General features: G+C 41.9%; 1 protein-coding gene across 2 annotated transcripts in view; it reads left to right on the top strand.

Moving 5' to 3' along the window:
• LOC120533043 (zinc finger and BTB domain-containing protein 7C) overlaps window positions 1-13141 on the top strand; it is a 158372-nt gene extending 145231 nt beyond the window's left edge. For both annotated transcript variants that reach the window (XM_039759670.1, XM_039759671.1), the window contains one exon: window positions 11277-13141. In XM_039759670.1, coding sequence (XP_039615604.1) covers window positions 11277-11898 — 622 coding nt within the window. In that variant the 3' untranslated portion in view covers window positions 11899-13141. The remainder of the gene's footprint in view (window positions 1-11276) is intronic.
• Window positions 13142-23869: the final 10728 nt, after the last annotated feature.

Below are 23869 nucleotides of genomic sequence, written 5' to 3'. Positions count from 1 at the left end.
CAAACTACAGATCATTACGGATATTCATTGCTACATCTCATATAGATCAAACTCTGCTAATTCTAAAATAGAGCAAAGTTTCATTTTATGACAGAAACTAGAGATGGGATTTATGGCTCTTTGAGGGCATCCGGATCTTGGCGATCCATTCCTTTCAAAGAGCCGTTCTTTTGACTCTTTGGCTCTTTTTAAATATTTAGTCAGTTTTAAGACGCCAGCTTGGGGGCATCTCAGTTTATCCTGGAAATAATCACTGGGAGGAATGATGAGGTGAGATTTGTAGTCAAATAATTAAAACTCAGATATCACACACCAATATCTGAGTTTGAATTATTCTGAAATATTGATTATTACCTCATTTGTCATGTGTGGACTATATTCCATAGGGTTGTACAACATCCTTCTGCTTAGACAGTGACATCACTATTTTGGATTTACCTTTAGTACAAAGTGTGTGTATGTGTAAAGCTACGTTGACTTATGTTATTCATACAATACCTACTCACAAATAAACGTCAAAAACAAAGCCGGCTGCAATGAATTTCTGTGCAAAACAGCTTTTACTAAAAACACTTCCACACAAGAACATTTTGATAGAAAACAAAAACTATTTCAAGTTTTAAATATATACTGTAGATAAAATTAGAATAAATAAAATAGAAATGTCTACATTACTACTATTACTACTGTAAACTTTGCAAATAGGACATCAGCCCCTTCAAGTCTTAAATGAACACAAAATGCAATGTAAATAAATACAAAGCAGTTCCTTACTTTATGGCTTTTTCTGCCTCTTTCTTGTTCTTGGGCAAATTTGCATTAAGGAAGACAAGAGCTCTGACCTTTTTGGGCTTAAGGCAACTTCTCCTCTCTGAGATTATCTGTCCAGGTTTCGAGAATATTCTCTCAGAGGGAACTGATGTTGCCACAACACAAAGCTTCTTGGCCATCAGCTTGCTAAGCCTGGGGTAAACAGGGGCTCGACTCTCGCACCCCTGCTAGGTGCGCCCCACCCCACCTGGGTGTGCCCCCCTCCTCTGCAAGACTGTTCTGTCTCGCGGAGGAGCTAATTTGTGTGCATCTGTGTGAAACACGCATAGGAAAAAAAGAATGACAGAAAGAACGGCTCCCCAGCCACGACTCGGCTCCCATCGTTCATGTTTATGAGCCAGCCGTTCAAGAGAATCGATTCGTTCGTGAACGACACAAATCTAACAGAAACAGTATTTTTTCATAGTAATATTCATAACATGCATTGTCAAGCCTGCTAAATCCAATCAGGGCCACTATAGTGATGGGAAGTTCGGATCATTTTACTGACTCGGATCTTTGAGTCTCGTTCAGCAAAATGAACAAATCATTTTTCGAGTCATTTCGTTCAATTCTCTTTGCAGCTCAGACAGCATAGGCTAAGCTTATGGGGCTGTCACGTGATGAACGAATGACTCGAAAAACCCGAAGACTCGAGAGATGAACTAATCAATTCTGTTTCCGGCTCAGACTGAGTTGGTTAAGCTTATGGGGCTGTCACGTGATGAGCGTGATGAACCGAAGACTCGAGAGATGAACTAATCAATTCTGTTTCCGGCTCAGACTGAGTTGGTTAAACTTATGGGGCTGTCACGTGATGAACGAACGACTCAAACCCGGAGACTCGAGAGATGAACTAATCAATTCTGTTTCCGGCTCAGACTGAGTTGGTTAAGCTTATGGGGCTGTCACGTGATGAACGAATGACTCGAAAAACCCGAAGACTCGAGAGATGAACTAATCAATTTTGTTTCCGGCTCAGACTGAGTTGGTTAAGCTTATGGGGCTGTCACGTGATGAACGAATGATTCGAAAAACCCGAAGACTCGAAACAGATGAATCAATTCCAATACAGAAACTATAGGAAGTTGCGCAACTGAACGAATCACTCCCACGAGACGACTCGTTCTTCCCGAGTCACATTAAAGATTCGTTCAAAATGAACGAATCGTTCAAGAACGACCCATCAATATCTGGTACCTAAAACACTTTTTCTGGTTCTGTTTTCTGGTGTTCGTATATTTTCACGTCAAATCCAAGTTTTACGGATGAGACCTCCGGTCATTTGTCAGACTGGAACCACACTGGAGTGGAATGTTAGTTAATTGTACCATTTCGCTGTCAAAGGAAACTATGTAGCGATGCTGTTTATACTGTGTGTTAGTGTGCTTTAAGTGTGACAACAGTGATTATTGCCGCTGCTACACGATGGCTCCCACAGATGGGGTTTAAGGCCTAGCCCAGTCACTCTTTATGTGGATCTTGCACGATTTCTTCAAGTCTTTCTAAATTTTGTATGGAAACTCTGCTGTCATTCCTCATGCTAAAGCATTGTCGGGCAACCGGTGCGCCGCGCCACACTGGTGTGCCGTGGAATTTTCTAGGGGCGCCGCAAAAACTTTTGTAAAATATTTAAAATTGCTAGTGTTTTTGAACTTTTGGTTGATTAAAAAGATAATGTTTAAAAATATATATTTTATGCTGGAAAAACAGATAACGGAACACTTACGGAAATGAAGTCTAAGAAACACAAGAGACTTCAAATGATCGACAAGGAAATGCGCGTCTGTCTTTCGAAAATTGATCCTCGCATCAATCTCGTATGTGCTGAAAAACAATCTCAAAGTTCACATTAATTAAATTTAAGATTTATCCTTTGATTCCTTTATTAATAAAATGTCTTTCAAACTTGTAAAATGAACTGTTTTTATTGGCGATTGTCCATAGATTGTGTCGTCACGACTTATTATTTATGGGCAGTCCCTCGGGTGCACCGCAAAAAGAAAATTGTGCCACAACTCAAAAAAGGTTGCCTTTCACTGTGCTAAAGAAAGGAATGTCATGTTAACCACTCTATCTGACTTAAAGCCATGCCACATTATGTGATTTTAAAAGTGAATTTCTGTCACAAACTTCATTTATATTTAATGTTAGAGAGTCAGACGCAGCACCTTGATAACGACATACCCCACAACTCACTATATCGGATTTATATGGACAGGCTCTGTATAAATCAGAGCTGACAACCAATGAATGCTCATCTGGAAGTAAAATACGTATACAGCAGCAGCAAGGAATAAGGAAAACAGGTGTTTTGACAAACTGACAAACAGAACAGAGGCTGATATGTCCGACATCTTGTGTTTTATGTACCAAGACAGAATGCAAAAAAGGAAAAAAAAAATGGATGAAGACTGGCTGTACGTGTTAAACCCTTTGTACAGCACCAGCTCCACGAGGCCACACTGTTGGCTATTAGAAAAATGGACGAGCAAGACCGTGCTGGAAAGTCGGCATGTAATCACTAAATTTGACATGCCTAGTGATTTTGACAGCCGTGTAATTCAGTCCTGTGATAAGGTCAGCAACTGCAGCCGCAAATCTGACATCGCCTTCCGACTAGAAGTTGCATAATGTGATATCATCTTTAGTATAGGTCATTGTCGGGCAACCGGTGCCGTGGAATTTTCTAGGGGCGCCACGAAAACATTTGTAAAATATTTAACTTTTGGTTGATTAAAAAGATAATGTTTAAAAAAATATATTTTATGTTGGAAAAACAGATAACAGTTAATCAGATTGTTGAATAAACAAATGTATTTATTTTGAATGCAAGTTAAAATTTTCGCTGTTCACCATCTATATATATAATTCACTAAGGCAAGACAACCATGGAAAACACGCCGGAAGGGGCGTAGATTCACTAAGCTGCAGACAAGTAAGACACCTATGGCGCACGCAGGGAGGAACCACACCCACCAACTCCAAGACCATTGGATACGATGACAACTCGCAGAGCCACGCCCACCAACTCGGACGCGACGACACAGAAAAAACAGCATCATTTATATTCATTTGTCGTAGAGGCCACGTGCACCTCCGACCCACGTTGACTGTTCATAGAGGCGTGTTTCTCGCGGAGGTGAATCGCCATATGCAGCGTGTAAAACGGTTTGCGAGGGGTCTTCCATGGGATCCTTAAAACAATCCTTTACAACTGAGGTACAAACACAATGAAGTTAGCAGTCTTTAAAAAACAAGTTTTCGGTTACGACGCACGACCGCGTGCACCATAGCAAACTGTTTTACACGCTACATACAGCGATTCACGCTACTACTGTGGTCGGGTGTCTTGGTGGATTATATATAGAAAAGCAGCCAAAATCGCACAGAGCAATGAAAAGTCTACGTGAGTCACAGGTGCATCTGGACTGTGCAAAGACGACAACGACTCAAATGACGAGTTGGAGGTGGGCACATGAGCAGGCAGGGCGCGATGGCGGTCCGCCACTTTTCAGTCACGGACGATTGTGTGTTGGTTCGTTCCGTGCATTGTTACAATGTTGCTTTTCTTGCTGATTTATTACATTTCCGATTTTTCAAATGTTAATTTTCTCCCTGTGCTTAAAAATCATTCAAAAACTGGCCTGATTATGCAACGCATGGTACGCCGCGGGTTGGTTAGTTCATCATAATATCAACACCAGCAGTGTCTGAAACACATCTCGTGAGACTTAAAAAGTCTCGTTGTTAGAAGATCTCGCTCACTGTACGGATAGAAGAAGGCGGAGCAAATATAGAACGAGAAAATACGAACGCTACATTGCCGACGAGAGAGTATCGCTGTAGCTGCAGCTCTCACCACTTAATCGTCTGAGTATTACTATGGAAAGATGAACCTTATTTTCGCTCTGACAGCGCTGATCAACACAGTAAACTTTGTAAACTCAGTGACCTTTTCCAGTTCTTTGTGGTGACAAACATTTTGTTGTGACGCACGCATGTTAATAAAGGCAGGGCCTGTTAAAGCCCATTGCGGCACTTCCTGTGTGATTTTGGGCTATGCAAAAATAAACTGTATTGTATTGTATTGTATTGTATTCGATACTTCCTTGTAATTTAATTCTCAACGATTATCACTCACTTTTTATTTACGGTAATTTTAATTAAACTTTATCTAGAAAAATTCATACATAGTTTATTCTTGTCACGACTTTATTTATGGGCAGTCCCTCAGGTGCGGCGCGAAAGAAAATTTTTCGACTTAGTGTGCCGCAACTCGAGAAAGGTTGCCTTTCACTGGTATAGGTGATCAAAGGAATGTGGCACAGTAGATAGAGTAGATACTCAAAACTCCAGGGACTATGATTTATTTTCAGCATCAGTCATTGCTTCCATGGAGTTTGAAAGTTTTCATTTTGTCTTTCTGAGTTTTCAATGGGCACTCTGGAATCTTTCAGCCCCTGAAAGATGTACAAATTCGGCTGATTGGTGACAAAAGAGGAGAGTGGGTATAAAAGTGAACTTGGTTGGAAACCAAACTGCAGACCGTCAAAAAGAAAATGAACAAAATCGGAAAAAGGATTGGGGCTGAAGGACTGCGCTGTGGGCACAGCTTCATAAGACTGTATCCTGGCCAAGTCACTGTAGGTGTGAAATTTAATTTGCATGTTATCAACATGGGCGGCACGGTGGTGCAGTGGGTAGCGCTGCTGCCTCGCAGTTAGAAGACCTGGGTTCGCTTCTCCGTTTGCATGTTCTCCCCGGGTCTGCGTGGGTTTCCTCCGGGCACTCCAGTTTCCTCCCACAGTCCAAAGACATGCTGGTTAGGTGGATTGGCGATGCTAAATTGGCCTTGGTGTGTGTTTGTGTGTGTCCTGTGGTAGGTTGGCACCCTGCCCAGGATTGGTTCATGCCCTGTGTTGGCTGGGATTGGCTCCAGCAGACCCCCGTGACCCTGTATTCGGATTCAGCGGGTTAGAAAATGGATGGATGTTATCAACATGTTTTTGTCCCAAGTTTTCATAACAGTTTTAATTGCGCCCCTGTAACATTTTTTTGAAAGGAGCCCACTAATACCAGTTTGTTCTTTTTTAATTAATGATGTATCACAGATGCATGTTTTGTTATACCTACTTAACTTTTATCGACATTTATCTAACTCTACATCTATTTTTCTAGTATCAGAATGTAGTTTAAGTTCATTTATTTTGGTTTCAATAGATGTATTTTTCATATTTTCGACTCTTGTTTTCTTTTTTTTTCACATCTTCGCGCCCCCGTTTTTGCGTTTTTGTTACTTTGCGCCCCCCCTAGGTGGGGCCCGTCCTACAGTTTGAGAGCCACTGCCAAAGAGGTTCATATTAACTGGGTGTGTGGAAGTTAGTGTGTCCTAAAATGGATCCACACCCTGTCCAGTGATGGTGCCCGACTTGTGCCAAATACTGCTGGGATGAGCTCCAGCCCCCTGTGACTCTGACTTTGATACATGAGTGAAAGGAAAGAAAGGGTTAGGGCTAAATCCTGTTTGCAAGGGATGGAAAGTTGTATGCCTAGCATGGGTACCAATGCACAAACTGTAAATGGAGAGATTTAAATAAGCCAAGAAGAAACAATCATGCAATTGATTACTAGCACAACAGAAGCATTGTGTGATACAGTATACTATCATTTATGCAAAACTGGAGGAAATGAGTATTTGTCATTTCAGAGGAGAATAGAAAGGGAAGTTGGTGGCACAGGGAAGGGTGGAGACAAAGTTAAACTGGTCAAAGTGAGTGAGTTTGGGTGTATTTGTGAGTAGGCCTCCAGTCCAGGGTCAGTCCCTACTAGTGCAGGATCAGGACAAACAAATTTGGCTTCAGTATCCAAACCAGATTTTGGATCACAGTACAGGTACCGAGATGCCAAAACAGTGCCAAAGCAAATAACGGATAACTCCATAACCCCTCCCTCCTCACTTGCCATACTTCACATAAATACAAGCAACACTCCATCCATCCATCCTCTTCCACTTATCTGAGATCGGGTCGCGGGGGCAGCAGCTTGAGCAGAGAAGCCCAGACTTCCCTCTCCCCGGCCACTTCTTCCAGCTCTTCCAGGGGAATCCCAAGGCGTTCCCAGGCCAGCCGAGAGACATAGTCCCTCCAGCGTGTTCTGGGTCTTCCCCGGAGTCTTCTCCCGGTTGGACATGCCCGGAACACCTCACCAGGGAGGCGTCCAGGAGGCATCCAGATCAGATGCCCGAGCCACCTCATCTGACTCCTCTCGATGCGGAGGAGCAGCTGCTCTACTCTGAGCTCCTCCCGGATGACTGAGCTTCTCACCCTATCTTTAAGGGAAAGCCCAGACACCCTGCGGAGGAAACTCATTTCAGCCGCTTGTATTCGCGATCTCATTCTTTCGGTCACTACCCATAGCTCATGACCATAGGTGAGGGTAGGAGCGTAGATCGACTGGTAAATTGAGAGCTTTGCCTTACGGCTAGGCTCCTTTTTCACCACGACAGACCGATGCAGAGTCCACACTGATCTGCCTGTCGATCTCACGCTCTTTTCTTCCCTCACTCGTGAACAAGACCTCGAGATACTTGAACTCCTCCACTTGGGGCAGGATCTTGTTCCCAACCGTGAGAGGGCACTCCACCCTTTTCCAGCTGAGGACCATGGTCTCGGATTTGGAGGTGCTGATTCCCATCCCAGCTGCTTTACACTCGGCAGCAAACCGATCCAGAGAGAGCTGAAGATCACGGCCTGATGAAGCAAACAGGACAACATCATCTGCAAAAAGCAGTGACCCAAACCTGAGTCCACCAAACCGGACCCCCTCAACGCCCTGGCTGCGCCTAGAAATTCTATCCAAGGAGCAGTTCCCGTTTGAACTCTCCAGCATGTCAAACTGTAGGAGCTCGAGGTTTGTTGGGTGGGTATGTGTGAATTGTCCCAGAACATCACGGAGTGGAAGAACAAACACTTGAGCACAAGGTCTTTAAAAACTACTCTTTATTTCAGGTACCGAAAATATTGAATTGCTGGTAGCATACTGTTTGGAAAATAGTTTTTTTAAGTACTTTTTCAGTACTACTCAACCCTACTTTGTGCCATTAATTCTATACATCCCTGAAATGAAAGGAGACAGATAAATGAATATATGAGTGAGGACGCAAAAATTCCTGGAATTGTTCAAAAATGCAACTTACAGCTATTCCCTTTTAACCACTGTCAAAATACTTTCCTGGAGATGCAATACACTTGTCCTTACATTTCACCCATTCCTAAATACGTTTCCTGTCCTCATCTTGTATTACTGTGTCTACAGCTCTCTTGTCATTTTTTGTTTCATGGATTTCTCTCACAATAACAAGTCAGCTTCCCTTCAGTCTCAGTTTTAATTTCAGGGAAGCAAAAAGACATGGAGGCACGGTGACGCAGTGGTTAGTGCTGCTGCCTCGCAATAAGGAGACCTGAGTTCTCTTCCCAGGTCCTCCCTGAGTGGAGTTTGCATGTTCTCCCCGTGTCTGCGTGGGTTTCCTCCCACAGTCCAAAGACATGCAGGTTAGGTGGATTGGTGGCCCTAAATTGTGCTTTGTGTGTGTGTTTGTGCGCACCCTGCTTTAGGCTGGTGCCCTGCCTGGGGTTTGTTTCCTGCCTTGTGCCCTGTGTTGGCTGGGATTGGCTCCAGCAGACCCCTGTGACACTGTAGTTAGGATATAGTGGGTTGGATGGATGGAATAAAGACACAGGAAATGAGATCTGTCGATAAAGGCCAGTGTGAAGTAGAAATTAGTTTGTTTTCTGTCAAAAACTGTGTGGATGTGCACTGTCATTGTGCAGAATGCACTGCTGCTCTGGACGTTTTATTCCTGATGCCTTCCTGCAAATGCCTCAGCAGTTCAGTGTAATGTTGCTGATTAACAGTCTATTCACGGGGAAACTCTTTATTAACAAGTCCGCTAATGTCAAAAAAGTCTTGATGTTCGATGCAACCTGATGGGCTTTTTTGGGCTTGAAGAAAAATAAAAATTGCTGAAGTCAAACACACCATTGTAGAATAAATATCAGAAATACGCACCTCGATCAGCTCAGCACAATGCCACATGGTAGACTGATTTTCAAGACAGTAGGCATATGACACCTAACGGCATAGTTGAACTACATCCTAATCCTGTGCTATTGACGGATTATGAATATTTTTGTCAGTCAGTCAGTCACTGTCCAACCCAGTATATCCTAACACAGGGTCACAGGGGTCTGCTGGAGCCAATCCCAGCCAATGCAGGGCACAAGGCAGGAACAAACCCCGGGCAGGGCGCCAGCCCACCGCAGGGCACACACACACACACGTCAAGCACAATCACTTTTACCCTCAATAATGTTAAAATATATCAATTTTGAATTACTATTTTGTCTTGTCAGTCAGTGTCCAACCTGCTACAGTGGTGTGAAAAACTATTTGCCCCCTTCCTGATTTCTTATTCTTTTGCATGTTTGTCACACAAAATGTTTCTGATCATCAAACACATTTAACCATTAGTCAAATATAACACAAGTAAACACAAAATGCAGTTTTTAAATGATGGTTTTTATTATTTAGGGAGAAAAAATCCAAACCTACATGGCCCTGTGTGAAAAAGTAATTGCCCCCTGAACCTAATAACTGGTTGGGCCACCCTTAGCAGCAATAACTGCAATCAAGCGTTTGCGATAACTTGCAATGAGTCTTTACAGCGCTCAGGAGGAATTTTGGCCCACTCATCTTTGCAGAATTGTTGTAATTCAGCTTTATTTGAGGGTTTTCTAGCATGAACCGCCTTTTTAAGGTCATGCCATAGCATCTCAATTGGATTCAGGTCAGGACTTTGACTAGGCCACTCCAAAGTCTTCATTTTGTTTTTCTTCAGCCATTCAGAGGTGGATTTGCTGGTGTGTTTTGGGTCATTGTCCTGTTGCAGCACCCAAGATCGCTTCAGCTTGAGTTGACGAACAGATGGCCGGACATTCTCCTTCAGGATTTTTGGTAGACAGTAGAATTCATGGTTCCATCTATCACAGCAAGCCTTCCAGGTCCTGAAGCAGCAAAACAACCCCAGACCATCACACTACCACCACCATATTTTACTGTTGGTATGATGTTCTTTTTCTGAAATGCTGTGTTCCTTTTACGCCAGATGTAACGGGACATTTGCCTTCCAAAAGTTCAACTTTTGTCTCATCAGTCCACAAGGTATTTTCCCAAAAGTCTTGGCAATCATTGAGATGTTTCTTAGCAAAATTGAGACGAGCCCTAATGTTCTTTTGCTTAACAGTGGTTTGCATCTTGGAAATCTGCCATGCAGGCCGTTTTGCCCAGTCTCTTTCTTATGGTGGAGTGTGAACACTGACCTTAATTGAGGCAAGTGAGGCCTGCAGTTCTTTAGACGTTGTCCTGGGGTCTTTTGTGACCTCTCGGATGAGTCGTCTCTGCGCTCTTAAGGTAATTTTGGTCGGCCGGCCACTCCTGGGAAGGTTCACCACTGTTCCATGTTTTTGCCATTTGTGGATAATGGCTCTCACTGTGGTTCGCTGGAGTCCCAAAGCTTTAGAAATGGCTTTATAACCTTTACCAGACTGATAGATCTCAATTACTTCTGTTCTCATTTGTTCCTGAATTTCTTTGGATCTTGGCATGATGTCTAGCTTTTGAGGTGCTTTTGGTCTACTTCTCTGTGTCAGGCAGCTCCTATTTAAGTGATTTCTTGATTGAAACAGGTGTGGCAGTAATCAGGCCTGGGGGTGGCTACGGAAATTGAACTCAGGTGTGATACACCACAGTTAGGTTATTTTTAACAAGGGGCAATTACTTTTTCACACAGGGCCATGTAGGTTTGGATTTTTTTTCTCCCTAAATAATAAAAACCATCATTTAAAAACTGCATTTTGTGTTTACTTGTGTTATATTTGACTAATGGTTAAATGTGTTTGATGATCAGAAACATTTTGTGTGACAAACATGCAAAAGAATAAGAAATCAGGAAGGGGGCAAATAGTTTTTCACACCACTGTTTATCCCAACACAGGGTCACGGGGGTCTGCTGGAGCCAATTCCAGCCAGCACAGGACAGGAATAAACCCCAGGCAGGGTGCTAGCCCACCACAGTGCACACACACACACACACACAGGGACAATTTAGGATCATCAATGCACCTCACCTGCATGTCTTTGGATTGTAGGAGGAAACCCACGCAGACAACATGCAAACTCCACGCAGGGAGGACCCGGCAAGCAAACCCAGGTCTCCTTACTGCGAGGCAGCAGCGCTACCCACTCTGCCACCGTGCTGCCCTGAATATTTTTGTATGCTTTATATTTTTAAAATCCACTTGCACATTTTATTTTGTGCAGTTACATATTTGAAAAAGAAGAATGAATTTCGTTCATGGAGTAAGATTGACCTTGACCTACTTTTTCTTTTTCTTTTTTTTTTCCAGGCAAGATAAACTGAAGATCCACATGCGAAAGCACACAGGTGAAAGGCCATACATCTGCATCCACTGCAACTCTAAGTTTGTGCACAATTATGATCTGAAGAACCACCTGCGCATTCACACCGGTGTGCGGCCCTACCAGTGTGAGCACTGCTATAAAAGCTTCACACGCTCTGACCACCTTCATCGCCACATCAAGAGGCAAAGTTGCCGTGTCTCCCGCCCAAGGAGAGGCCGAAAGCCAACTGCCTGGCGTTCCACCAGTCTGCTATACTCTCAGAGTAATCACCATAATGCTCCAGAAGAAATGGGAGCCCGGCACCTACCACCTTCACTTGGAATGGCCATCTCGGACCCCAACGAAAAATGCTTTCTGGAAAGCCATCTACACGCTCGAAATGCCTTGAGCCTGAGCATGGACAATCTGGACAGTAGGCTACAGGCTACTGAAGTAAAACTACCAGAAAGGAATCATATTTTGGAGGCAGAGAAAAATCAAGGGATTTTTGCTTTTGCTTTGACTCATGAGAACAGCCTTCCACACCGGCCTTTCTTTTCAAGTGCAAACGACACTTGGGGAATGAGACTCGGTCACGCAACTCCCATTCCAGAAGCCACCAACTGAAAAAAAAAAAAAAGAAAAAAAGAAAGAAATTTGTGGGTTTTGCCTCTTCTGAGCAAGACATAAATATTTTAACTGAAATCCAAAATTGAAATATTGAAAAACAATCATTGCAATGATGCACAATCTAAAACTACTAATGTTATTCAGCCATGGAGATCTACTCAGAGAAAAACGGCATTTGATTGGCATCAAAGCAAAACTGCTAACCATGGAGAATAAACTTACCCTAAGTTTGGGTATAAAGGTTATTTATTGGCATCAGAGTTAAAAAAAAAAAAAACAAACACATTACATAACATTATTAAAAAAAATTGAATGTTCTTAATACTGTAGACCAGTGGCATTATTTCAGCTTTTGCGCCCTAAATGCATTAAAATGTATCATGGGCATGTGCAGCATTTTTATAGGACCAACAGAAGCCCCCCCAAAAGTTGCATGTTTTCACATTTATACCGCCTATGCGATTGTGTGTCTCTGTTCAAAACAGGATTTGTATCAGTGTGCAACTTGTGACATTTATAGCATTCCCTGGTTCAACGCACGTTAATTTCTGCAAATCAGGAAAACAGAGCGATCCGTCAATATGCTTTTATGTGCAATGCATTTATTGTGAACAATTGTTTTTCATAATGTTCTCAAAAACTAAAAGACTGTTTTTGGGAGAATGTTTGTTTGTCTCGCCTTCTTGAGTGTTTCCCCCCAAATACCCGCAATGCTGGAAAATATTTAATCAGAATCTGTGACCTTCATTCTTTGTCTAAATCAACGTATAGTGTTGCTTCTGCTATAAGTCAGCCTTTTCTTGGAAAGTTAGAATTATTTAAGAACACAACACACACACACAGACACACACGCACACACAGACACACACACACAGACACACACGCACACAGACACACAGACACACACACAACAGGGTCATCTATGTAGGATTCTTACTTTATCAGTCCTCTTGCATGGGTAGCTGCAATGGAAACTCAGGGGCCACATTGATTATCTTTATGTTAGTCCACTTCATTGTATTAAACAGAAACACATTGCACATACAGTATGTACGTTTGCATCTGACTCATAAAATCACATAAATCAAATATTCCATGTTTGTACAGATCGTGCATGTGGGTAAGGCATATTAACCAGGCACAAATGCATTGGTAAGTTTTCACTGCACTGAAAAAATAAAAACATATCTCTTCAACAACAACAACAACATTTATTTCTATAGCACATTTTCATACAAACAGTAGCTCAAAGTGCTTTACATATTAAAGAATAGAAAAATGAAAGACACAGTAAGAAAATAAAATAAATCAACATTAATTAACATCGAATAAGAGTAAGGTTCAATGGCCAGGGGGGACAGAAAAAACAAAAAAATTCCAGACGGCTGGAGAAAAAATAAAATCTGTAGGGATTCCAGACCATGAGACCCCCTGACCAGTCCCCTCTGGGCATTCTACCTAACATAAATGAAACAGTCCTCTTTGGATTTAGGGTTCTCACGGAAGGGCTTGATGATGATGGTCATGTAGACTTCTGCCTTTTAATCCATCCATCATTGTTGGAGCCTCATGATGCTTTGAGTAGGTGGAGGTGGCGCAGGCCGCCACCACAAAGAAACCGGAAAAAGAAACAGAAGAGAGAGTAGGGGTCAGTACGGATTTTAGAGCCTCCATGAGTAGTTATTATGAGAAAATTGAACATACAGAGTATCAGGATTAAGTTAAATTGAAGTTATAAACAGGCCATGTTAAAGTAATGTGTTGTCAGCAGTGTTTTAAACTGCTCTACTGTATCAGCCTGGTGAATTCCTATTGGCAGGCTATCCCAGATTTTAGGTGCCTAACAGCAGAAGGCCGCCCGCCCGCCTCACCACTTCTATTAAGTTTTGTTCTTAGAATTCTAAGGAGACCTTCATTTGAGGATCTGAGGTTACGATTTGGAATATAACGTGTCAGACATTCTGATATATAAGATGGAGCGAGATTATTTAAGGCTTTATAAACCATAAGCAGAATTTTAAAGTCAATCCTGAATGACACAGGCAACCAGTGTAGTCAAAACTGGAGAGATGTGTTCGGATTTTCTTTTCCTAGTTAGGATTCTAGCAGCTGCATTCTGCACTCGTTGCAAACGATTTATATCTTTTTTTTTTTCTTGTCCTTTAAGAGTTAAACAAAATCAAATAATTCATTTTGGAGGAAAGCTAGTTACAGTACCTGACTAAACACATGGAGAATGTACAAACTCCACACAGACAGTGCCCAGGTGGCATTTGTGCCCATGGCCATAACTGCTGTGTTGCCCTATATCTCGTGTTAAGTGTGTGTGTGTACTTTAATAAATCTTTATTTTTTAATAGCAACCTTCTTAGAGTGGACGGCACGGTGGCGCAGTAAGGAGCCTTGGGTTCGCTTCCCGGGTCCTCCCTGTGTGCAGTTTGCATGTTCTCCCAGTGTCTGCATAGATTTCCTCCAGCAGTCCAAAGACATGCAGGTTAGGTGCATTGGCAATCCTAAATTGTCCCTAGTGTGTGCTTGATGTGTATGTGTGTGTCCTGCTGTGGGCTGGCGCCCTGCCCGGGGTTTGTTCCTGCCTTGTGCCCTTGTGCTGGCTGGGATTGGCTCCAGCAGACCCCCGTGACCCTGTGTTAGGATATAGCGGGTTGGACACTGACTGACTGACCCTTGTTAGAGCACACTATCATACAATGCTTAATAAAGCAAAACACAGTACACGTTGTGGTGTGTATACACTGTTTCAACTAGTTGTTTTTCCTGGCGTACTCCAAAGCCATTTTTGTTTGATTAATTAGTGATATGAAATTCTCTTCTATGAGTGGCGTGTATTCTGTAGCAATGTGGTGACTCATCTACAATGGATTCAGCCTTGTGTCTAATAACTCCCTATGCCAATGAGCTGGACTTAATGGGTTTAAAAATGGGTGGCTGGATAGAATAAGTGCACATACACACACACACACACATATATATATATATATATATATACTTATGTATGTATTTAAGCAACATTGCTTGATCATAGCTTACCTGGCACTGAATAGCCCTAATTGTCACAGTCCAGCTATTGAACAAAAACAATCAATTACAAAGCAAAGACTCATACACATATTTCCTATCACTATAACGTTTGTTTATTAATATATATTCTATTCTATAGATGCCCCAAATGAGGGAGGCATGGTGGCTCAGTAGGTAGTGCCGCTGCCTTGCAGTAAGGAGACCTGGGTTCACTTCCCGGGTCCTCCATGCATGGAGTTTGCATGTTGTCTGCGTGGGTTTCCTCCCACAGTCCAGAGACATGCAGGTTAGGTGCACTGCCAATTCTAAATTGTGCTTGGTGTGTGTGTGCCCTGCGGTGGGCTGGTGCCCTGCCAGGGGTTTGTTTCCTGCCTTGCACCCTGTGCTAGCTGGGATTGGCTCCTGTGACCCTGTAGGTAGGATATAGCAGGTTGGATAACGAATGTTCTAAATGATGTGCATTAAATGTTGTGGGTACATCGGACGCTGTAGCTCAGGAGCCCAAGCTGTGACTGTCCACGTCACACGACCTCACCAGCAGATCACTTCTTCTAATATGCTGTTAACTTCATGCTTTCTGTGGTTTATCTGATGCTTACACTTGATGCTCTCAGTGAGAAATGCAGCCATTGGCCCCATATATAAGTGTTAAAAGAAGAGATGAAAGTTAATGTAATACTAAAAATTAAAGACTGTTACACACATATTACACAATAGGTTCTATGCATGTTTTTATATAAATACTGGGTCACTGAAAAAATGCCTGCTGGATTATCAAAATATTTTTAGTACTAGGGTGTCGTACCGTGTTAGCCATTATGAATGTAGTGAGAAGTCAAGCAAAATGATCCCTTTTATTGGCTAACTAAAAAGATTACATCTTTGCCTGAAGAAGGGGCCTCAGTTGCCTCGAAAGCTTGCATATTGTAATTCTTTTTAGTTAGCTAATAAAAGGAGTCATTTTGTTTGACTTTCCACTACAAAATATTTTTAAAATTACAGAGCCGTTTTTACCCTGTAAGCAAGTATTCATACAGTATGAAGACCTCTTAGGCTGTAATATTAAATACTGAAATCCTTGGCATATTTTATATAAAAAAGGTCTTTTTTTTCCATATTACTATAGCTAAAACATTTTGAAATCCCCGAGGTCTTTTTGTTGGATTTATTTTTATACTCCTGTTTGTGTCATCGGTTACTGCTTTGTTTGATTTAGAGTTGCAGGTGATGTTAGCACTTGTCGAAACTGTAATCGCACTTATTAGATAATTCTCCCAGCGCAGGTGTAAAGTTGACTGCAGGGCAAACACGGTCCATTTATGAACTCACTGAAGCTTTAGGTTGGGGCGGGGGGCCAAACTAAAAATCATTTAGTCCACCAATCTTTAATACCCAGAGTGCGAAGAGAAAATAGATAGATAGATAGATAGATAGATAGATAGATAGATAGATAGATAGATAGATAGATAGATAGATAGATATGAAAGGCACTATATGATAGATAGATAGATAGATATGAAAGGCATTATATGATAGATAGATAGATAGATAGATAGATAGATAGATAGATAGATAGATAGGATAGATAGATATGAAAGGCACTATATGATAGATAGATAGATAGATAGATAGATAGATAGATAGATAGATAGATAGATAGATAGATAGATAGATTTATTAATCCCAAGGGAAATTCACATAATCCAGCAGCAGTATACTGATACAAAGAAACAATATTAAATTAAATAGCAATAAAAATAAAGGTGGCCTAGGGAGGAAACTGCAGCTCCCATGCAGAAGGCACCCAAAGCCACATTCAAATAAACACAAGCAGATGTCACACACGGGGTCGTGGTTTTAACTAAAATGACATCTTTACGTATTCACATTTATATAAATATATACTATAGACATCATTATCGTCATATTAGAGTGATTGTGAACTGACACTTTAACGCTTGTTCTCAATTCAAAACTGGGGCACGGTGGTGGTTTTTGTGAGGACAACCATTTTTTTCCATTTACTTTCACAGCTTTTCTCCTCACATAAAGGACATCAGATTGTCTAGTATGCCACAGACGTTAAGGTCAAAATGGTGAGAGCGTTAACACATTTAAGTTTCTGATTCAGATGGTGTTATTCACAGAATGTAGGTCACCATGTGAGTGTTTTAGAGTCCAGACATTTCCGGTTATTTTGAAGCTTAAAAGAACATTGTTTAAGAAAACTTTGTTCAAGTGAGTGCTTTCTAATTATTCACTTTAACATAAATGTTAGGGACCTATAAACATTTTAGTTTAATTAAAGACAGTACTACCAGACTTGTGAAAATAATGTAACCTTTTGCTTTGATTGAATTATTTGAAATAAGTGAAAAATCATGCCTCGCAGTATGGAGACCTGGGTTCGCTTCCCGGGTCCTCTGCGTGGAGTTTGCATGTTCTCCCCGTGTCTGCGTGGGTTTCCTCCCACAGTCCAAAGACATGCAGGTCAGGTACATTGGCGATGCTAAATTGTCTTTGGTGTGTGGTTGTGTGTGTGTGTGTACACCCTGCGGTGGGCTGGCGCCCTGCCTTGTGCCCTGTGTTGGCTGGGATTGGCTCCAGAAGACCCCCGTGACCCTGTAGTTAGACTATAGCGGGTTGGATGGATGTATTTATTATTTTTACAATTGAAAGCATAAGTGGGTTAAGCCAGTGTTTCCCAACCTCGGTCCCGTGGGCACACTGTGGCTGCAGAGTTTTTTTCCAGTAAGATTCCTAATCAGTGACAACACCTGATAGCACTGATCTTATTTAATTAGCTGGTATTATTTTTCTTTTATTCTACATTCAGAAAAGCACAGCAGCATGCTTTTTACATTTGGAAGCCATTTAGAAATATTTCTGCTTTTGCTATAGATTTAAATGCTGAACTCTCTTTTGTTGATTTTATTATATTTTGGCCTTTTCTCTGTGCAGTTTTTCCCCTTCATTGTATCTTATTAATGACAAATAGAAATGAGCAGAGCAGACACCCTGGTAAACAATGCGGAATAATCAAAGTCTGCAAGTACTTTAGCATCAGACCCACTAATTAGTAAATAATTAATGAATTAAACAATTAGAACACCTAGAAAAGTAGAATAAAAATCAAGATGAGAATATTCATTCAAAATAAATACATTATTCCCATATAACTGCTTGGTACATATATATATATATATATATATATATATATATATATATATATATATATCTTTCTATATAAAAGTGGTCGGGATTGTCCTTCCGTCCCGTGAGTGCTACGCAGGCACGGAGTTTCACACACGCCCCGCCCATTTTGCAATGCATGATGGGAGTTGTAGTTTCGTTTTTCCAGGTAAAAGATGATTTTCTTCTCCAGACTGTGCGATATCTTCTTCTTCTGTCTTACTAAATAAAAGCAGTCGGGTTTGTCCTTCCGTCCCGTGAGTGGAAAGCGTAGCGGTATTCCGCTTATCACAGACTTACTACTTGCAGCTTGCGGTATGAAGCGACATGATGTGAGCAGAGTTCTGGTGCTCCCATCGTTCCCTGCTTTTGTGCGCGATACGCTGGAAAAATAGACAAAATGATGTCTCTGGAAATAATTAATGTTGATGGAGTACAAATGCCTCACCGCGTAGTAAATATCAGGGGGGTTCAAAAGGGCGACCTCAGTATAGAAAAAAAGTTTAAATTTCATCACAAAAATAACAGAAACTACGAGTATTAAAGTAATACGCTCAAATGCAATATAACCAAATTAATGAGTTTGTATAAAATATCAAATTGATCTGCATATTGAATTGCCTTAAGAAGTGGTCAACTTAAAAGTCGGTCACCTTAAAAGGTGGGTCAGCCTAGTATATATATATATATATATATATATATATATATATATATATATATATATATATACTGTATATATATTACAAAACTTGTTTTTTTTTTTATTTTTATATTGTTCCTAAAACATAGAACTTGGGAAATAACACATCACTTAATTAGCCCAGGAGTCCAATTAAAAACAGAAGCTGGTTGGAACAAAAACCTGCAGCCACAGTGGGGTCCACAGGGCCGAGTTTGGGAAACACTGGGTTAAGCGACTTGCTCAGGGTCACATATTAAGATGGAGGTGAGGGACTGCACTGGCAGCCTTGTAGTTTATGGCACACCACAACACTCCGACTGCACAATCTATGATGAGTCAAAGGAATGAAAGAGAACAACCTTGTGCTAATGAGAATTCATCAATTCTGGTACAAAATATAAGTGATAATCAATGAACTAAATGAACTGTTTTGCTTAACAAAGATTTTGGATTGGAATGTTACATGAAGGGGCGGCACGGTGGCACAGTGGGTAGCTCTGCTGCCTCGCAGTAAGGAGACCCGGGTTCACTTCGCGGGTCCTCCCTGCGTGGAGTTTGCATGTTGTCTGTGCGTGGGTTTCCTTCCACAGTCCAAAGACATGCAGGTTAGGAACACTGGCGATCCTAAATTGTGCTTGGTATGTGGGTGTGTGTGTGTGCCCTGCCCGGGTTTGTTTCCTGCCTTGCACCCTGTGCTGGCTAGGATTGGTTCCGGCAGACCCCCATGACCCTGTAGTTAGGATATAGCGCGTTAGATAATGGATGGATGTTACATGATTTTGAATACCCTGAAATGTTACTGAAGTGTCCGTTACCAAGCAGGATGATCATAAATAGTTCTGTGCTGTTTATCATCTCCCCTAATTTAACAAGCAACCGTCAGCCTTGCAGGCTGGCTTTCTGTAAGCGTGGCATCCTATTTTATATCCATGGAGCTAGCATGGAGTTGTGCACAATGTATATTAAAACGCACATAACAACCGACACACTTAGAAGACTGATAGTTTTTATAAAGCTTCTCACTTTGATGCTGCAAGTCCCAGCTCTGGCCAATGGGGTTCACTAACAGTAGCACTTTCCTCACTTGCCAGACTTTCATTTCAAATTTTGTAGTAAATTATTCCGATAAGGTCACGTGTGCCTCCAAAGCTGGAGTCATAGAGTGGCCAGGTGACTTGATCTCCTGTTTGTCCTCCCTTTTCATTATCGGCCTAATTTTGCATGTTATTGTCTCATGCACCAGCCAAAGAAAATATGTTATATTATTGGGTTTGAGTATCAAACACTGATGCAGAGTCTCCAGACTAATGACTAAATCTATTCTGTTACTCGTTAACCCAAGCCAGTTGCCTTGGCAAGGGGTCGCTTACAATAGCATCTGCCAACCATGCCAGCTATCCAAAGAATTTCCCGGTAACCTGTATGGTCAAAGTCCCATTTGACATTCCTGGAAACTTGACCTGCTAGGAGCTCTTACCATAGTCTTATTTCGCATGTGCTGGCTGTACCAAGAATTTTCAGATAAATTACTGGATTACAGTCGTGCAGAGTCAATATTTCTGGAAATAACACTTGGCAAAGGAAACCTGCAATAGCCCTGTTAACACGGGCAAACACTGTATGAGAATAAACGTCTGTACCTAAGGAAACACTCTTGTTGATTTCCTAAGTAGAGACCTAAGTGCCGTCTGAGCTTACCCAAGGACAAAACTGTAAAACTATTCGGTGAAGCCCACAAAAGATCAGAAAGGCTTTACATAAGTTACACTAAAATGAATGTAATTTGTCCTCTGTTGGAATGAAAAACACAATGCATTTTATTAATACAGTACATGTATCACAAAATACACTCCCATAGATGGTGAGCTGCAGACGTTAATGCTGAACATGTGGAGGTGTACATTTTATATTTAAATTTCAGCCTGTCTTGGATGGGTAGCACAGCTACTGGTATATAAACTGAAAACCCATCCACCTTCAGGATTGCGGACCTTTATTATTACAACTTCCGTGCTCCCTAATCCTCTGCCTCTGTTTCAGCCAAGGATTGTTATCTGCAGATACTCCAGATGAACAAAATACATGTTTCAACCTTTTCAGATGGAACAAAATCTTTGAAAAAATAATACCTGGTAATATACAAAGCGTGGCCACTGACACACGTGCTTGACAAGGAAGAGATTAAAACGAGTTTCCATTATTCTGCGTAGTCATAACAGCATTTTTAGAAGTTCAAGATATTTTCAGCCTCATAGGTCTATTTTTAACGTTTTTGCTTTCTTTTAATAACGTAATAAACAAGGTTACTAGAGTGGGTGGCACGGTGGCGCAGTGGGTAGCGCTGCTGCCTCGCAGTACGGAGACCCGGGTTCGCTTCCTGCATGGAGTTTGCATGTTCTCCCCGTGTCTGCGTGGGTTTCCTCCCACAGTCCAAGGACATGCAGGTTAGGTGGATTGGCGATTCTAAATTGTCCCTAGTGTGTGCCCTGTGGTGGGCTGGCAAAGCCCTGCCCGGGGTTTGTTTCCTGCCCTTTGTTGGCTGGGATTGGTTCCAGCAGACTCCCGTGACCCTGTAGTTAGGATATAGCAGGTTGGATAATGAATGGATGGATGGATGTCTAATTAACTATTTGAATTCAGAATTCAGACGGGTGTTCAGTTTATGTACCAATAGCTGCTCTACCCATCTACCAATACAGTTTCCTGTGAAATTGTATTTTTTCCATTGACCATCAACAAAATATTTTGAATATTTTACTCATAGGACTCACAGTCCAAAGACATGCAGGTTAGGTGTATTGGTGATTCTAAATTGTCCCTAGTGTGTGCCCTGCGGTGGGCTGGCAAAGCCCTGCCCGGGGTTTGTTTCCTGCCCTGTGTTGGCTGGGATTGGCTCCAGCAGACCCCCGTGACCCTGTATTCGGATTCAGCGGGTTAGAAAATGGATGGATGGATGGACCATCAACAAAATATTTTGAAAATTTTACTCATAGGACTCACAGTCGAAAGACATGCAGGTTAGGTGGATTGGCGATTCTAAATTGCCCCTAGTGTGTGCCCTGCGGTGGGCTGGCAAAGCCCTCCCGGGGTTTGTTTCCTGCCTTGGGATTGGCTCCAGCAGACTCCCGTGACCCTGTAGTTAGGATATAGCGGGTTGGATACTGGATGGATGGATGTCTAATTAACTATTTGAATTCAGAATTCAGACGGGTGTTCAGTTTATGTACCAATAGCTGCTCTACCCGTCTACCAATACAGTTTCCTGTGAAATTGTATTTTTTCCATTGACCATCAACAAAATATTTTGAATATTTTACTCATAGGACTCACAGTCCAAAGACATGCAGGTTAGGTGGATTGGCGATCCTAAATTGTCCCTTGTGTGTGCCCTGTGGTGGGCTGGCAAAGCCCTGCCCGGGGTTTGTTTCCTGCCCTGTGTTGGCTGGGATTGGCTCCAGCAGACCGGCGTGACCCTGTAGTTAGGATATACCGGGTTGGATACTGGATGGATGGATGGATGGATGGGTTACTGGAGTATTCCACATACTCAATCCTTATGTGACTGCAGGTTTTGCTTCCAACCTACATCTCTTTTTTATTTGAGTCCGAGTCTAATTAAGTTAGCTGTTATTTTTCAGTTTGTACTTTTTGGGGTCAAAGTAAGACCTACAGAACTATCCATCCATTATCCAACCCGCGATATCCTAACTACAGGGTCACGGGGGTCTGCTGGAGCCAATCCCAGCCAACACAGGGCGCAAGGCAGGTAACAAACCCCTGGCAGGGCGGATTCAGCCTACATAACAAAGTTTGGTAAATTTTTATTAGAATATACCAAGCAAATATATGTCTATTACAAGGGGACACTTTACTGGTTTTTCACATGTTAAAATTGTAATCCTATTATGATTTTCATTCTGCTTTTCTGAGTGTGCTGGTTATTTCAATCACTGTTTACAATACTACTTAACCACATTAGTGGGCCTGATGCTGCCTCTGGTCTGCTTGTTGCTTATTGTCATTGTTAGGAAATAATTAAAAGAGCAAACTACATAAAGAAAAGGCAAATAAATAGAAAAACAAAAAAAGAGGGTTTAGCATTTGAAGCTACAGCAAAGCTACAATCTAAATGTCTTATAAATGTAAAAGTCTTTCTGAGTGCAACATCAGATAAGAGAACAAAGGACAGCTAAAATAAATGAGATCATTTAACGTTAAAATGACTAATTGAACTGTGACCCTCACTGGGAAAAGCATTTAAGAAAATTACACGAGATGACTTGACTCCCAGATTGTGAGACTGGAACAAAAAAATCAGCATCTGCAGGGGTCCCCCGACCGAGTTTGAGAACCACTGGGTTAGTGTGAACCCCGCAGGACTGAACGACTTTTAGCTTAGCACTTTAAAGAAAACACACCGGCGCGGTTTGTCCAGAGGATGATGAGACTTATTCTAAAAACTAGGCTGCAGTAAATATGAACAGATAATTCCTTGATTTGCAAAGTTTGATATTTGAAAAATGACACGGAATCTGAAATAATGGAGCGTCGGAGATGAAGTTGAAATATCTACTCGTGTTTTAGAAAGAGTACTTCTTAAAGAGAGCCAAGGGCTCTGCAAAGAGTCTTAGATTATTACTAGCCGTTCCACTAGGACGCGTTGAAATGTAAGCGATTATCGTAGATCACACATGTTTTATTGGATAGTTCATTTGGTCTGGTATAAGAACACGCACCCGATGCCCTTCCCGCGCTGTGGCCTTTTTCCCTTCAGACAGAGCCATACAGTTTTGCCACTTCTTCTCAGTGTCGCTCGTTGAGCTGACCACTCATATAGTCGAAATGTTTTGCTAGTCACGTTGGGGCTTTTATTTCTTGATGTGCGTGTCGAGGGGCGGCACGGTGACGCAGTGGTAGCGCTGCTGCCGCGCAGTTAGGAGACCCCCGGGTCCTCCCTGCATGGAGTTTGCATGTTCTCTGCGTGGGTTTCCTCCCACGGTTAGGTGGACTGGCGATTCTAAATTGGTGGTTTGTGTATGTCCTGTGGTGGGTTGG

The sequence above is a fragment of the Polypterus senegalus genome, chromosome 7, assembly GCF_016835505.1.
Source record: "Polypterus senegalus isolate Bchr_013 chromosome 7, ASM1683550v1, whole genome shotgun sequence".
NCBI classification, from domain to species: Eukaryota; Metazoa; Chordata; class Cladistia; order Polypteriformes; family Polypteridae; genus Polypterus; species Polypterus senegalus.
Note: the sequence above shows the minus strand (reverse complement) of the source record. Positions and strands in the feature narration are given on the sequence as shown.